This window comes from Phoca vitulina, unplaced genomic scaffold (genome assembly GCF_004348235.1).
Source record: "Phoca vitulina isolate PV1807 unplaced genomic scaffold, GSC_HSeal_1.0 scaffold5, whole genome shotgun sequence".
Classification (NCBI taxonomy): domain Eukaryota; kingdom Metazoa; phylum Chordata; class Mammalia; order Carnivora; family Phocidae; genus Phoca; species Phoca vitulina.
Genome location: NW_022589708.1, coordinates 3637328 through 3655378, shown reverse-complemented (window position 1 = coordinate 3655378; position 18051 = coordinate 3637328). Strand labels below are relative to the sequence as shown.

The following is an 18051-nucleotide window of genomic DNA, read 5'->3' as shown; positions in this document are numbered from 1 at the left end:
CATGACCAGGGAAAGATATGGGAAGAGGGCATACTCTTGTCTTTTCAGTGATTTTCAACAGCCCCCATGATTGGGATGGGAGAAAGACATTCGAAAAAGCCTCCATCATTTGCCTCTTGGTGACGTTCTAGACGAAAACCAAAAACAATAGCAATTCATTAGTTTCTGAATTATGTCAATGTGGAAACAGAGATGCAGGTAATAGAAACATGTCTGGACCAAATACTCTTGTCCAGCTTCCAGTCCTTGCCCCTCAAGCAGGACTTGTTGGGAAAATATTCAGCCCACAGGTCTCATGACCGTGGATGTCCCCTGGACCATGCTGCTCTGTTATCCTTTGAAACCCAGGAGCAAAACCAAGCAGAGGATGGTGACAATTAACTATGTAGATCAACCTGATCAAAAAGTAACCTTTGAGTCATGTGAATTATATTGGGAAATTACCCAATATAACATATTAGCTGTGAATCCATAGCCACTAGCATGCCACTCTTACCAGAGATATGTGTCTTGCATAAATAGCTCATCGTTTCTGAAATGAGCCAAATGCAGCCGAGAAACCATCACAACTGGGATGTTCTATGATGCGCTGTCAGCGGGAGAAGAAGCTATTGTACCTGGAATTCTGAAGAAGAAAAAAAAAAGAGGCAGTCTTTTCAGAAGTGGATTATCTTTCATAACCAGTAAATATTTTTCATGCTATCAACCCGTTAAAGCAAGCAGCTATTGTGTATTGTGGGTCTCTATACGGGATTGTGAATTAAACTCCCACGGGGGGCTCCAAAGAGAAGCCGGGTGCTTTATCTTGTGAGGCACTCAGCAGCTCTCCTTAAGCAAGTTAATAAAGACCTTCCTGACAATCTGCATCTCATTATTGCTACATAATACAACATCCTGGGGTTTTCTTCCTTTTGTGAAGAAATGCTTAAAAGCAACATGGTGCGTGGAAAGTTTTCCTAAAGATGGGCTGGATTGGTGCCATGTTCTCTTTCTCCTTAAGAGCATTGGCAGAGGAAAACCTATTTCTTAATTACCTACCAGTGTTCAGGTCCTTTATGCCAACTTGAATCATTTTTATGATTAATCCTCAAATTAGCCTAGAAAAGCTCACACTACCTGAGAGTTAGCTCTATCCAGTATCACTTTATCCAGCCCTCCGTTCCATGAGTCCACAACGGTCACCTAGCATCCACTGTGTGTGAAGCTTCACAGACTTTTTTTCTACTCTGGCTTTTACTTCCATCTTTTTCTCGTTTCTCCTTGAAATCTGCAATGTTCGTACCCACACACATTTGCAATTACTGGCCTATGTTAATCGTTATAAGACAGCAAATAACCTTGTTCCATTTGCTCCCCACTCAGGTGACTAGGTCCTAAAAAGCGCAGGGTCCAGACAATGGCAGGCATGAGCTAGATCTGACATTACACAGATTTACCTCAGAACACTCACTGTACCTGGATGCCCGAGAATTTGTACATTACCCAGAATTGCTGAGAAATCTACAAGAGAGCTTCTTCACACCCAAAACTCTAGGCTTATCATCAAACCTAATTTTTCAAAGGAAAATTTCCTTTTAAAGAATGAAAGAACTGACATATATACACACTGGGTACAGGGGGTATTTCCCAGGCAAATGTGCGCATCTGGGATTTTGGTTTAATTATTCTTTGATGTGTAAAGATGGACAATCCACGAAGAAGTAAGTGTGAGAGAGAAGATGTGGGCAAAGCAGTGGGGGAAAGTTATGAGCCCTACAAAGGCATTTCCATGTTACTGAAAAGGGAACCAAAGCTCCCAGCTATTAAATTACCTTCTGACGTCACCTCCGTTTGCTGGGGCTACATTTGCTTAAACTGTTCTCAGGTGAGATTACCAGCCGATGGGGCCAGGCTAGATTTCACAGCAGGATGGAGGGGACACATCAAGGTACAAACACCTGACTTAAAGCGGGGGGGCGCACCCGTGTACTTCCACCCACTTGCATGTCCTTTCTTAGGGAAACAACCAGTGCCCAGCCCCAGATCGTCTAGAGCAAAAGGGTACTTATTTATGTATTTTATTTTCTTGAGATTTGGATTGACTCTATTTCGTTTCTTGGTATTTAACTACTTTTCTATATAGCTAGTAAGAGAGTCCTTTTTGGATTTTTTAATAGATAAATTGCTTTAAAAATAACTCCTGAAACACATAATCTACATTGCCCCATTTCAGGGACATTAGCTTGCATTCCAGGCTTACCGTGTTGTTCTAGTGCCTTCTGGCCACCCCTGATCGCCTCCGCGTACACCTGAGCACAACTAGAGGTTTATTGAATCACCTGCGTGTCATACAAGACAGTAAAACTCTAATTGTTAACATTAATTCACTGGTGTAGTTGTGGTGTGCAGGGAGGGGTCTCCCTCGTTCACTTATGGAGCCTTGGAATTGTGTCTAATTTCCAGAGGCTGAGGAGCGACACGGGACAGAGGCACTGAGCTCATGTTTGGTGATGAGGGATCATAAAAACGCCTTTCTGATCTGATGATTATTAGAAGACCCAGCAATGTGGTTCAGCTGCCAACCAGAGAGCATTTTCACTGCTGTGAGGATTGAATCCATCCTAGGAACCCTTTGTAATGATTTTAGGAGAAATGTTCCTTTTTTTTTTTTCTCCAGATAATAAAATCATTCTATGACATGGCCCCAAAATGTGCAGTTCTTCTCAGGACTTAAGAAAAATTAGAGGTTAACTCCAGGCAAGAGGGTTCAACTAGCAATATTTTGTACTGCTGTTCGCCTGATGTTTTCAAAGAGGTTTGGAAAGATCATCAAGTAAGAAGGGCAAGCTTCACTCATTTTTTTGTTTATTCTAAAAATGCAGCAAGGATCTATTTTGTGCCAGACATTGTACTAAGAGGTATGGATTTTTAAAATAAAATGTGGGGTCTGTTCAGAAGCAGCTCACAGCAGGGAAACATGAAAACTCCAGTGTATCCAGGCGGTGAGAGACAGTTTGCATGAAGACACGATTTGGGTGTCACGAAACACTACTTACCCTCAAAGCTTGTGAAATCCTGCGTTTTTATTCATTTGGTTCTATTCTCCTTCATCTTTAAATGCTTATCATGACCCACTAAACTGATTTCCCAGCCTGTAAATATATCCTTTGGAACACTGGTCTAGAAGGTGGGATTTGAGACCAAACACGAGGAGAGAAAGAACCAGGGCGGGAGGACCCTGGCCCCCATGCTAGGGACCAGTCTGTGCTCCATCCTGCACTGATTATAGGGTTTTGCACAAGGCATGGTGACATAATCAAGTTGTGTTTTGGAGTAACTCCATTACGGTATGTGGAAAGGACAGATGTCTCTCTTTGATTTTTCTATATTCATTTAAATGGAAACATACACACTTTAACAATGATTAATGAGGGGCGCCAGGGTGGCTCAGTCATTAAGCGTCTGCCTTCGGCTCAGGTCATGATCCCAGGGTCCTGGGATCGAGCTGCGTGTTGGGGTCCCTGCTCCGCGGGAAACCTGCTTCTCCCTCTCCCACTCTCCCTGCTTGTGTTCCCTCTCTCGCTCTGTCTCTCTCTGTCAAATAAATAAATAAAATCTTTAAAAAAAAACAATGATTAACGAGAGATGCTTAGTTGCAGGGTGTATGGTGGTTGGCCATTTAGTGGTTTCTTTCTTCTGTAGTGGATGAAATGAGCATCCTTTTGAGATACAGGTTCAGCCTGGCCCCATGGGGTCCCAGGTGCTCCTCCCTTCCGAGTACCTGATGTCAGTGCTGTGATATGTCGCTGCGGCAGCTCAAGGGAAATGCCCTCACATGCACATATGATTTGGAGGCATAAGGAATTAGTAGCACCAACCAGCCTGCCCTTGGTAAAGGATGCAATCCCAGAAGCTACCAAAAACACAGTCCATGTGGCTCATCAAGAATTTTGACAAGAGGGCGCCTGGGTGGCTCAGTTGGTTAAGCGACTGCCTTCGGCTCAGGTCATGATCCTGGAGTCCCTGGATCGAGTCCCGCATCGGGCTCCCTGCTCGGCAGGGAGCCTGCTTCTCCCTCTGACCCTCCCCCATCTCATGTGCTCTCTCTCTCTGTCTCAAATAAATAAATAAAATCTTTAAAAAAAAAAAAAAAAAAAAAAAGAATTTTGACAAGAATTTAAATCTATATAGATACTTCTATTTTTTTTATTTTATTTTTTAAAAAGGTTTTATTTATTTATTTTTTAGAGAGAAAGGGAGCACAAATGGGGGGAGGAGCAGAGGGAGAGAGACAAGCAGACCCCGCACTGAGCAGGAACCCTGACGCGGGGCTCGATCCCACGACCCTGAGATCGTGACCTGAGCTGAAACCGAGAGTCAGACGCTCAACCGACTCTACCACCCAGGTGCCCCTATATAGATATTTTTAATTCGTTACTGAAGGCTTCAGAGTTACTGGCTCTCAGGTGGGATTGTTCCTCGAGAGATGAGCGGGGGACCACCCTATTGTTGTTAAAATATTGAAATGTCCCAGTAGGAGCTGGACATGACTACTGTTCGGGGCCTGCAGGGTCCCGAGCGCACCTCCCACCCTCCACCTGGGTGTCCTGGCCCCAGGCCTGTCCAGTTTCTCCCCAGTTAGATGTTAACACAACAGGCTTAAGGTATATGGTTGGTGCCCCTTCTCTTGGCCCCCGCCTGTGCCCTTCTGGTTATTAGTATCTGAGGTGGGTACATTTTGTGATTCCTCCTGAACAAAGATTTTGAAAAGACTCAGCATACATCACTGCTATTTTTTTTTTTAACTTTTGATGATTTTAGTGGTTCTCTCTCACCTGCTGCAACCACACCAGTGAAATTAGTGTTCGCAGCTAGATTTTTCCTGTCCTGTGGGACCCGTGTGTGAATCAGCAAACCTCTGGTTGTGCTAAAGGTGTATGCAGAGGAGATCGGGGCGGGGGGGGGGGCAGCAGGGACTAGAGCATCGTGGCTAAGGCTGAATGCAAGCTAATATCCCTGAAATGGAGCAACATAGATCATATTTTTCTTAAGGACCAAAGTAGTTATTCTTAAAGCAAATCATCTATTAAAAATCCAAGAGGGACTCAATTACTAGCTATATATAAAAGTGACCAAATGCCAAGAAACAAAATAGACTCAGTAGAATGCTCATGAAAAATAAATAAATAAATGCTCTTTTAGGCTCTCTAGGATCTGGGGGGTGGGTACTGGTCATTTACGTAAGGAAGGATGCGTGCGCTGGTGCAGGTGCGTGGGGGCTCCTCTGTGTTGGTCTTGAGATGCTGGGCATCACTAGCTCACCGTCCGTGACGCCGCGCAGGTGTCGCAAATACTACACCTTCCCCATCAGAGAGCAGAGGATTATCCTCCTCACTTTTGCTTTCTGGAGAAAGCGGGGAGGACCCATTCACCCAAACGAAAGCTGCCCAGGCTGCCTGAGCCGCCTCGCAGGCTCTGCATTCCACGACTCCTGGATTTACATTACCACCTGGCACTCAGGAAATGTAAAAATAACAGCAATATAAATAACCACATGACCTATGAAATTATACATGAGGAATGGGTCTCCGAGCCAGGCCGGCGTGGTGTTTAGATGTTGCATGTCCAGCTAATTATAGGAGAGGCGAGCTACCCGAGTACGCGGAGAGGGAAGGAATTGGCGTGATTTGTTTCCCATTATGGCAGGGACAGAATAGACGGGCACAAAAGGATCCAGTTAGTTAAATTTAAAAGAAAATTGGCACAACATAATTTTCTGTGCATTTTTTGGGTTCTAAAAACCTTATTTATACTGACAGTCATTTTTTAGCTTTACTATCAATACATTCTTCCCCTGCTCGGCACATATGTTGTTGAAGATATCACTCTATTTCCTGATTCAGTTGGCGTTTCTAGCGCAAACCCTCTCCTTGCACTTGGCAGGGGAGTGGGTAGCAGGAGTTAGGAGTAGGGGACAAGGAAGCATTTCCATTCTACCCCACTTAACCCAGAAGATAAGTGTTGGTGGCACTTCCTGCCGCGGAAGAACGCCTAAAACACAACTCAAGAGGAATTTTGATGTACTCAAGAGTGGCGATTTCTGAAGGGTCATTATAGAGTAGGAAGGTGTGCTGGGGACTGGCGCTAGCCTTTTAAGGCCAGTAGCCTTGGGCAATTATGTTTTCTCAACCCACCCATGCTTTGTGATTGCTAAGGGGCTCTGTTTTTTCTGTTTCTTAAGTAATGGGTTCCTATAGAAATACAAGCAGACTGTGGGCTGTGGCTGTGTCCTAAGGGTAATCGCACGGAAGCCTGGTGTTCTGTCCCCAGGCCCCCCTACTGTTATACACTGAAGCCTGCTCTTGATACATTTCTGCAACTATCAGCAAAGGGACGACGAAGTCCGATTCACATGGCTTGGGGTCAGTTAGACGTGCGCCGTACAAAACAGACGCAGCGAGCGCCCCTCCGTGTGAGTGGACGCACTGTAGTCAGACCCCCTCTGCTCCTGTCTCATGTCTTGTGGCACAAGCCCGCACGGGGCGGGGGGTGTCTGTCTGCTTGTTTGAGGTTAGGATCAGACAAGGTCTAGGTGCATCCTTACACCTGACGTTTGTCTTTCTCTGAGACAGTAGGCCCTGTGTTCGGGCCATGCTAGCGTGTATTTTTTAAAAAGTTTAATTCACTTCCTAGAAGCTTGTTATAGCAGAACGCAGGGCAACGTGGGGGTGCTAACTCCTTATTTGTAGTTCTTCCTTACGTGCGATAATGTAAGATTTTAGAAAAATCAGAGCTGTAAGAGACATTGTTCCTTGTAAGTCACACACGAGCTGCCGATCTGGGGCCTAAGTGATCCCATCCAAATTTAATTATGCACCATGTATGTGTATCTGTAAGCACAGTCTCGCTGTAACTCCCAAGTTTTAGGAACAAGAACTTGAGAAGTAGCAGGACTATGCCAGCCACGTCTCTCAGTGTTTGTACCTTTCCTTAATGCCAAAGAGGAAAAAACAAGCGCATTCCCTCCGTGCAGTAGCCTTCCTGGAGAGGAATTTTCCTATAGAGTTGCGGAATGAATTAGAGCCAGCATGAGTAATGAGTTTAAAATGTATTTTCACATTTTTTCTGCCTTGCATAGCACTCTCAGTATTAAATCAGTCAAACAGCAATAGTTTGTTTTTCTCCTGCGTTACTGAAACCTGGATCCTGTCTCCCATGTTTCCAAAATACACTCTAAAATTATCTCAAGTTAAGGTAACCAAGAGAGAAATGATGTGTTTAAGCATTCTTCTTAAAGAAACACTCCGATGCTCATTCCTCACTCATTCTCTGCGACCTTTCTTCGGCGCGCTCTGCTGTCAGCCTCCCTCTCCCCTGCTGCCCCCCCACCCCGATTCCGAGCCCACACCTGCCTGTTTGTGCCCACTGTCACTGTGCCTCGCCTTCCACTGCCCCCTCCCCTGCAAGAGGTCTCCCTACTAAGGGATGCTTGAGTCTCTCCCACACACTTTCTTTTCGGTCCTAGTAAATGCTGTGGCTCAAATAATTGCCACTCAATTTCACCCTTGGGCATGCGGCTGTCACTTGAAGGTCAACATGCACAGCCCCAAACTTGTCCTGTGTCCAGGCGTCTCGCTGGTGCTGACTGACTCCAGTCCCTCAGCTCCAGGAGACCCGTAACGCGGACCTCCCTGACCACCCAGGCCTGCCTCTGCCCGAGTCTAAATGCTCCCTGTTCCTGTCTCTGAGCTCTCCTCCAGCCTCATCCAGCTGGACACATTTTTGCTGGAGTAATAGCATTTTAGAAAATGCAGTCTTCACGTTATGCCCTTACCTAAGTAGTGGCCGGCCACCGCTCTGGTGGCGCTCCATGAGCTGCAGACTCGCAGGCTTCCCAGGGCAGAGGGCGGCGCCAGACTCCCCTCTCCTCTCCTCTCCCCTCCTCCCCTCCTCCCCTCCTCTCTCACCTCCGCTCTTCTCCTCTTCCTTCCCCTCTTCTCCTCTCCGTCCTCTCCTCCCCTCTCCTCTCTGAGCAGAAAGGCTTTCCAGACCAGCGTTTTTTTCCAAACATTGGAGTTTACACCATGGCGGCAGGTGTGGGGTGTCTTTAAGAAAAAGAATAAAAATGACAAACATTTAGGGAGTGAATGGAGCATTTATTTAAGATGAGGAAATGGGCAAAGCACACATTGACCGAAGCTGTCTTCTGCAAGCATTGACCGACTGGTGCTTGGGCCTTGGATGTGACCTTGGCAAGTGAGGGTGGGGTCCGCGACCATCACTCTATAGACTCCTGGTCAACCCACCTCTGCCCATCTCTAGGCACCAAGATGCCAGAGCCAAGACTTGTCAAACTGATTGCAGTTTTCTGAGATTAGAGGTCGCAAAGCCATGTACAGTAAGATTTTTAAAAACTGAGCATGCATGAACCGTGCATATCGGTGGGACAAGGAAGAAATATTTATCAGTGATAATTGGTAGCACAACAGTGAAAACCTGAATGCACACTGTGGGTCAGAAATAGATTTCAAATATCCCAAAGTCCTTTCTTCCCCTCATGTTAACACTCAGGTGGAAAGCAAACAGCTCTGGCCCTTTGAATATGTAGGAAATTTTCACCTCGCACAATGTGAAGTTTTCCTTTTCTTATAATTTTAAATAAGTGGAGATTAGAAACACAAAGGTATGTTAGCAGTGGAGGTCCTTTCATGTTTCCAGGAATCTCCTGTGAATGAGTAGAAATGGTTACTGAGATTTTTCCATAATCATTCACATAGATTCTTCAGTTGAGTAAATTTGTCAACTATTTTAATTGCAAAACATGTAGTTTCCTGTTAGAAAACAAGAATTTCTATAGCAGTTTGGTTGTGATGATTCGTTTATTTATTCTGTTTTCCCTTTCTTTCAACAAAGATTTTCTTGAGCGCCTACTGCATGCAGGCACCTTCCTAAGTTCCCACGTGGCACTTGCGCTGATTTGTGCCCGCACTCCGGAAGGGGCGCACGGGAAACAGACGATGGGGACGTGATACGTCCGCAGTCAGAAGGACCACGTAGGAGACTAAAGCAGGGAGTGGGGACAGAAATTGAGCTCGGCAGAAAGAGGTGCCATCCTCTAGAAGGTGGTCTGATTTGAAGAGAGCCTGAACGACACGCAGAGCTCCGGGCTCTCTTTGGAGAGTGGGGTGCGTTCGTGGAGGGCTATCAGGCCCACGTGGCAAGGGGGAAGTTGGAAATGAGGTCTAAGGCGAGCAGAGTATCAGGTGATGGAAGGTCTCAGCCCCGGGACGCCTCTGGGTCTCAATGCAAATGAAATAGAAACCACTGGAGAGACTTGAGTGGGCACATGACATGATCTGACTTAGGTTTTAAAACAAGGCTTCTCAGCCTCAGCGTCATTGGCATCCTGGGCAGGAATTCCTCGTCCCGGGGTCTGGCTGTGCACTGCTGGGGCCTCACAGCACCTCGACCTCCACCCACTAGATACCAGTAGCAACCCCCTCCTCCGGGTGAGGACTAGCAACAGCTCCAGACATGGCCAAATGTCCCCCCCCGGGGCGAGGGGGCAATATCACCTTCTATTGAAAACCAGTTTTCAAAGGATCACACCCACCCAGTGTGATATTTTAGTTATATATATTTTAAAAAAAAAGAACACACCAAAGCTGAAATTCTTGTATTCGCATTTAGAGATTTGTTAGAACTCTCCCACTAGATTAAGATTCAACTTAACTGTGTCCACATTGCATACTTGTATTTAACAATCATACCCTAGGGTAAAGGCCAAGGCTTTATCTTTGAGTCAGATCCCAGGGTGATTCATTCCTCCCGTACCTGTACAAACAGCACCGGGCAGGGGTGACAGAGAAATCCTGTTTACAGGCTGAGAGAAAACAGCACAGGTATTCAGATCGACTCGTGTTGTGGAGCACCCAAGGGAAGGATGCCACTGAACTCCACAAACCACTGATTACACAAGACGCGGAGATACAAAGTGACTCAGACATGCCTTCAGTCTTCCTACAGGATTTCACAGCACACACTCCTCTACTTGTTTGTTTAGATTCACTCAGACTCTCAAATACTGTCCTTTGGTGTGACTGTGACGGACTTTTCTTCCCCCTCAAAATTCCAGTGGCCACTGCTTGGAGGCATGAAGAGGCCTCACGACTTTGTTTGCTCTGGATCATTCCCTGTAGGACTCTCCATGAAGTACGCATCTTGTGTATGTGCTGTTATAACTGAGACTGCGTCCAACTCAATACCAGCATCCTCTGGATTTTTTACAGTTGGAATTCCTTCAGTGCCCGAGTCCAGGGTCACGGGCACACTCAGTGAGGAACATCGCACCCGCTCATGGGCTAACCTGACCCTTTAGAGCAAAATCAAACCGTGGAGGGTTTCTGCATTCGCCCCTCGTTGTGGCTGAATCGAGGCATTAACAAGTCGGGGCACAGGCGCTCTGGTGTGTTTGGATTTCACTTGGAGCCAGGCTGTTAATGAGCAGAGGCTGACCAGAATTTAGGAAGCCAAGAGCCATCCCCACAATTAATATTCATGAGAAAGGAGAACCCTAAAGCAGAGACGTCTCTATTGATGTCGCAACTCTAGTTGAGTACAATGTTCAACCTCCAGTCCCCAGTTCATCACCACTGAGGCATGGGGATCCAATAAAGCCACGGAAAAGCAGCTGCATTATCCTTTAGATCAGCAAATGAAATGACGGAAGACTTTACGCAGACGGGCCAAGTGTAGGAATGAGTGTGGGTGGATGTTGGTCTGAACCCGGCTGCAACCACTGGCTGATTATGAAATGTTTGCACGTAGGTTAACCTCCCGAAGCCTCAGTGACCTCATCTCGAAAATGGGTGAGAAAGGGACAGCTCTTCAGAAGTACGAAACCAGAGCAAAATCAGATGCTCTGGGGGATTGGCGGGTCATAAACACTCAGGAGATGGTAATTATCATCAGAACAAGGTGAATGAATATCATTAGATTGGCCATCAGTTCTTACATCTTACTTGAAGAAGGACTTACTTCCTTATTCCAATCCAGAGCCATCCCTGAGAAGACCTATACTTTTAAGATAAAAATATAAAGAAGATTTTAGTAGATAATGTAAGAATCACAGCCTAACTCGCAGGACACATTTAAAAACAGTCCTTCGCTGCAGTGTAACCTGCTGATTGGAAATATTTTTAAAACCTTAATAGCAAAATTGGAGGTTTTGACTTTAAATATATGAGTTGTTTAGGAGCTGGAAATTGGTTAGGAAGGAAGCTAGCATCTTGTTCATACCAAGAGTCTACACAGTGTGTCAGAGGATTGAGTTTTGTCCCACCAGAGGTAAGAGGACCGTCCCCATTTACCCAGTGAGGGACACCCTGGTTCCCAGCCTTGGATAAGGTCCCTTTGCGCCGAGAACAGAACCTCAGCTCCTTGCTGCGATGGCCGTCCATCTGTCATGGTCATTACTGCACTTGGAGCACCTGAAGAGTGCAAACACATCTTAGGCATTCAATAAACAACTGAATTAAAGAGCGAGAAAAATAGCTCGAAGAGAGGCAGATGAGTATCTGTGTCTTGAGACAGCTTTAAAGCCAACCATGTGTTACTTTCAGATTTCTATGAAAGGCAAACTAGAGTCAACCAAAAGAAATACAAGTCTTTCAGCGCCAGCCTGCTCAGCGTTGCTCCTTGTCAAGAACTCAGATGTCTCCTTCCGATCACCTGTTGTCCAGTTCATCACTGTTCCTACGCACACTGGCTGAGCCAAAGTTTTTCAGCTTGTTTGTAAGTGCAGGGAGCCAGGAGCTGCGGTGGCTCCCAGGTCGCTGAAATCTCAACGCCCCCACCTGGTTTTCAAAGCCCTGTCCATTTTGCATCCATTCTACCTATCCAGCCCCTCCTGCTCTAGACAGCAGCACCCCTTCCTGTGGGGCAGACATGGCTCCTCTCTTGGCTGCACGCTCCACTTGTAAGTGACAGGTCCCTGTGGCTCATCTGACCACGAGCCCCGCTGATGAGGACAGGGCCACTCTAGCTGGTGGGAGTGCATACAGCAAAGCAGGGAAACACGGGTCAGTATGGAGCGTCTGGATACATGCCCATTGCCTGTAGTACTGATTGAGTGTAAGGCTCAAGGGCAAGAGGAGATCATGTCTAGAGGCAAGAGTTAGGATCATGTCAAGATCAGCCTGGAAAGACAAGCTTTGGAGGGCTGGCATCCTCCCTCTTTTCCTTCCCTTCCTCTCTCCCTCTATCCTTCCTTCCTCCTTCTTCCCTCCTTCTATCCTTCCTCTCTCCCTCCCTCCATCCACCCTTCCTTCCTGCTTCCTCCCTCCCTCCATCCACTCTTTCCCCTCCTTCCCCCCTCTCCCCCCCGCTCCATCTTTTGGGATCCCTGGAGATAAACTGTTCTGCCACATGTAAAGTATAATAAAGTGAATTATGCTTTTTATCCCTTTTGAATAATCTGTTAGCCTAAAACTTCAGAAAGCCCTAACCTAAAGGCAGTCAGAATCTACTGTGTACCAACAAAGGGCAGAAGAACATGCACTTCCTCCGTATTGAAGAAAAATCCTCCAGAACATCCCTGGGAAGCAAGAGCCAATCCCAGGCACACCTGGCCAGCCCGAGAGAGGGACCCTGACTCCAAGAGAGGAGAGGGGAGGGGTGGTGAGGGCCACACCTGACGCCATGGTGGACAATTGTGCTTGATTTGCACCCTCTGGTCATTTGTAGACCCTGCCTGAGGATAATGCAGTGGACATTGCTCCAAACCCTGGCATTTGTTATATTTTACTTTATTATTACTACATAGTTTAAAAAAAATCTTCGTTTGGCTCTTCAGCATAATTTGGATGATGGCGTCTGTGTTCGTCTATCTCCGAGCACTCAACACGGGACATGCAATGAACAATTAAGCAATGTTAGCGTACAGAATGCAGAAGTAGGGTTTTGAAGTTTAATACTTCTAAATGGATAATAACAAATTTTGTAATGATGCTGTAAGTCTATTTCTTATTTTTTTCAAGCCTATAAGATTGTCTCAGCCCTACTTAATTTAATAAATGAGAAAACTTCTGAAACATGAATTTATTTCCGTGCTTTTTAGGAAACAGTGTTCTCAAGAAGGTGCTCTAGTGACAAGTTATTAGACTCTGACATCAGAAATTCTGTATAGATATGTTTGAAAATAAGAAATTATGAAATTCATTATCACCACTTAATATTTCCCATTATGTTTAAGAGTGTTGTGACAAAATTCGGTGAAGATTTTGTAGGCCATAAATTTAATTAAAGATGATTATTAATTTACTATTTCAAATACAATTAATGTTTCATTTGATGAATTTTGTTATTTTCTTCTACTATTTTATTAAATTATTTGGTACATTTTATCCTAAAAGAATAATCCTTTCTAAAATTTATTTTAGGTTTTGAGACTAACATGAACCTAACTGGCCGAGATTATGCTGGTAGATCAGAAATTGCATCTGAGACTCAAGACAGAAATGCAAATAACCATGGAATTCAATTATCTAATTCACTCTCGAGTGCTATCACTGCTGAAAATGGGAATTCTGTCTCAAATGGTAAGTGCTTTTTAAACTCAGAAGTAAACAGATGAAAGTATTAAGTTCTATCAACTTAATAGGGAGAATGGGTTTGAAACATAAAAATGAAGTAGGCTTAAAAACTGGAACATAGATCATAAACTTCACTGTAGGGTATATTGTAGCATTTTATTGGTTAGGTTAAAGAATTATAGTTGTATTTGATGTTAGTTGACTTTTCAGAGATTGTTGTGGATTATTTGATATGTGGGAACCAATATAAAATGAGATTATGCAGAACAGAAGGAGGAGATGGGGTTGCTCTAACAATATTTTTAATTTAAAAAATACCTTTTTCTTCTCATACCTGAGTAGGGTGAGGGAAAATAATATCGAAGTTATGGTAAACACCAAACTGGCATTGAGTAGTTAATTGGAGTGTATCAAGGAATGTATCATCTAGAAATTGGTTAGACTGTGCGTATCCAAAAATCATCTAATAGTGGCTTAAACAAATAACTTATTTCTCTCACACATAAAAGCAGCCCATGGCTGTTGGGAAGATTTTCTTGAGAACATCCAGAAAAGCTGGCCAAAACTTCCATTATTGTTTAATCTGATTAAAGGCACTAGAAAACCATTACGACCATGAGATCCAGGGAAGAGACTGAGGAAAGGGGTTTGCAATGTAGTGGGGACCAAGCAAGGAAGCCTACGTTCTAGGCTTTTCTCCAAGGGACATTCAGAGCACTCTTCTAGTTCACAGAAGCCAGCTCCGAAGCCGGACTGGACTTCTGATAGCCTCCTGGACTGTGGGGACCGGGTCTGCCAAGGCCATGGGTCGGAGCCTTAAAGTGTCCCTCCTAAGGGCTGGGTGTTCCCAGTCTAGAAACCACAGCTCAGCTATGAATCATCTCAACCCCTGATGCTGGATGGACGTCCTTCAGGACTGACAGGGCCTGCAAGTACCTGGGAGGAAATGTGTGTGTGTATGTCCCAAAGGACAGTTACAGCATCAGAAGCTTCAAAATGATGTAACAAACCATTTTTCAAATACAATATTCAACGCAGAGTCAAAAAACCAGACACATGATGACACAAAACAAGATCAAAAATTAACAAGCAGAAATAGCAGTCCATTGCAACACATCCATGGGAGCCCAAAAGATTGGAGTTCAAAAGCACATACTTTAAGCTAAGTATGTTTACTATGCCCAAGGAGATGAAAGAATGAGAATCAGCAGAAATGGGAAACTATAAAAACGTGTCAAATGGAAATTCTGAAATTGAGAAATAGTCATAAAATTAAGTACAATAGAGGATGAGTTTAAAGTTAATTAGACGCAGTCATTTAAAAGGAAAAAAAAAACCTGGGGAAGTGGAAGATAAATGAGAAAATTACGGAATGAGACACGAAGAAGCTAGAGAAGATTGGGGATTCCGGAACACGGTTTAGAGGCAGGAAGGGTGTGTTGAGAAAGTTACTGGAATTCTGGAGAAAGAAGAGAGGTTACACCGGCAACAGGGAAGACTGTGCCCACGTGGATACCCGTGTGCAAATGTTCATTGTGCCCTCATTCATCATCATCCAAAATGGTGACTGGATCGTGTCGGTTATCTACTGCTCTGTAAATTTACGGCCACCTGCCCACCGCCCCCAGAACTTAGAGGCTTAATTCAACAGAAGGCTGTTATTTCATACCTTCTGTGGGTCAGCAGTCTGGCTGTGGCTGAGCTGAGTGCCCTTGCTTCAAGGTCCCTTGTGAGGCAACTGTCAGCTAACTGTTGGCCAAAATTCGAGTCCTCTTGAAGCTTGATGGAGAGGTGGTGCAACTTCAGGATCACTTCCGTGACTTCTGGCAGGCCTCATCCCTTCCCAGCTCACTCACACAGGCTTCTGCGTAAGGGTGGCCTCACGCCAGGGCAGCTGGCTTCCCCCAGGGCACGCAGTCCATGAGAGAGCGAGCAAGAGCATCTGCATGGAAACCATGGTCTTCTCATAGCCCGTCCTGGAGGGGACATCCAGCCCCTCTGGCACATTTTGTTCCTTACAAGCAGGTCATGCATCCAGTCCACTCGATGGAAGGGGGGGGGATTATATGAGGTGTGAGTGCCTCGTAGTGGGCTCCCTGCGGGCCATTTTACAGGCTGACTAGCACATGGATAAACGGTGCAAAAATAAAAGGGGGGCACTACCCTTATGTGCAATGAAATGGGTGACTCTCAAACATGTTGCGCTAAGTGAGAAAAGAATCAAAGACTACGAGTACCATTCTGCGCACATGATGTTTTGGAAAAGGCAAACTATAGGCACAGAAGACCGATGCTTGGCTGCCCGAGGCTGGGTGTGTGGGCCGGGATGGACTGCTGTCTTGCTCCATTCGGGCTGCTATAACAAAATACCTAGACTGGAGGGCTCATACGTGGCGGAAACTCTGCTCGCAGTTCTGGATGTCTGCGATCACGGTCCAGCAAGGTCAGCTCCAAGGTCGGCCCGCCTCCCAGCGGCAGGTTGCCTCTCTCCCGATGTGTCCTCACATGGTTGGAAGGAAGAAGCCATCTCTCCAGTCTCTCTCCTAAGGGCACTAACCCCAATCGTGAGGGCTCCGCCCTCATGACCTAATGTCCTCCCAGAGGCCCCACCTCCTACGACCATCACCTTGGGGGTTAGGATTCCAACATATGAATGGGGGTGGGGGGGACGCAAACATTCAGACCATAGCAGACTGCAGAGGGGCCTGAATCGTTATCCGCAAATGGGAATGCCTGTGTTCCTAGAAATTTATACACGTGTACATCTTTCTGTCTGTAAATGTGACTTTTGTTAAAATAAAACCAAACCCTGCTTAGCATAAATAAAAAGAAAACTGCCCCTAGGCATCTCATAGTGAAACACTGGTAACTAAGAGTGAATATTAAAAGCAGCCAGAAGTAAAAAAAGACAAATTCTAAGGAGCAGCAATTCAAAGACAATTCAAAAACAATGAAGTAACATATTTAACGTGCTCAAATAACTGCCAATCTAGGTTTTCATAAATAGTAAAAAAAACTTCTGTAAGGATGCAAAGGAGTTAAGGCAGTTTTAGAAAAAAAAAAAAAAAACTGGAAGAATTAAGTGCGGGGCAGACCCTGAATGCTCAGAGATCCAAGGAGGAAAAACAAGCAGTAAATAAAGCCAGTGAAATCAGGAGAGCATGAAGCAGGGTTTACAATGACACGCGGATAACTCAGACTCGCAGGCTGTAATTTCAAAGGCAACCACTGAAGGAATAATAGTAGAATATATGATGTCCAAACTAATAGAGTAAAACAGAATAATAAAAGTCAGTCCACCCAAAAGGTGGCAAAAAAGAGGTGAACCGGAGCAATCTGAAAAACAAGATGGGACGCCTGGGTGGCTCAGTCGGTGAAACATCTGCCTTCGGCTCAGGTTGTGATCCCGGGATCCTGAGATCAAGTCCCGCATCTGGCTCCCTGCTCAGCAGGGAGCCTACTTCTCCCTCTGCCTCTGCCTCTCCCCCTGCTGTGGTTTTGATCTGTCTCTCTCTCTGACAAATAAATAAATAAAATCTTAAAAAAAAAAAAAACAAATAGAAAGGTTGTAGATGGTAGGCATAAAAGCACCTCTGAAAATAACTAAGCTTGAACGCCATGAAACTTTAAGAGACTCATTTAGTGTGAATTCACATTAAAGATAAATCCATTAATAAAATATTTTAAAGCCTAAGATTTCTGAAAAGCATGTAAAACGTGAGGATGCTAAAAATTTAAATGTGAAGGAACAGAACCAGGAAAGGTATGCTATGAAAATATTAAAAACAACCATTCTCATCTGTCTGGGAGTTCTAAATTACATCTCCAAGGAATCAGTAGATTCAGGAAGAAATCACAAAAAAGCAGAACTTCGTAACTAATGACAATGAAAATATAACAGAACTTGTGGGATGCTGCTAATGTCTTTATCAGTGGAAATGTATGTCTTTTAACATCTGTATTGCAAAAGAAGAAGGCCAAAAATCGGTTTTTCAAATGTAAACAAATTAGAAACAGAGCAATAATTAAACACCAAGGAAGTGGAAGAAAAGATATAATAAAGGTAAGAACTAAGTTATTGAAATTTATAACAAATGGCAAAACCAAAAGTCAGTTCTTTGAAAAAAATTTGTCTTTGAAACATGAATAAAATGGAAAACTCTCTTGCAAGAAGAGCAGAGAAACAAAGAAGGTGGCACAAATGGCCAACTCTAGGGATGAAGAGGGGACCCACCCCAGACCTTCCAGAGCTTGAAAAATAGTAATGAGTATATTATGAACAGTTTATGTCAAAATAAATTTGTGAATTCAGATGAACAGACACATTTCTCAAAAAAAAAGCTACAACTAACCAAAATGGACCAAAAAATCGGAAAGCTAAATAGTAACATAAATATTAAATCAATCGAAGTTGTAATTGAATACTTTTCTATGAGGAAAACCCAAATGACTTTTCCAGTAAGTTTTTTCAAAATCTTAA

At 44.5% G+C, this 18051-nt stretch overlaps 1 protein-coding gene across 2 annotated transcripts in view; it reads left to right on the top strand.

Moving 5' to 3' along the window:
• Nucleotides 1-18051, top strand: part of MYO16 (myosin XVI) — a 574777-nt gene that overhangs the window by 520481 nt on the left and 36245 nt on the right. For both annotated transcript variants that reach the window (XM_032402627.1, XM_032402626.1), the window contains exon 33: nt 13419-13577. In XM_032402627.1, the coding sequence (XP_032258518.1) occupies nt 13419-13577 (159 nt within the window). The remainder of the gene's footprint in view (nt 1-13418; nt 13578-18051) is intronic.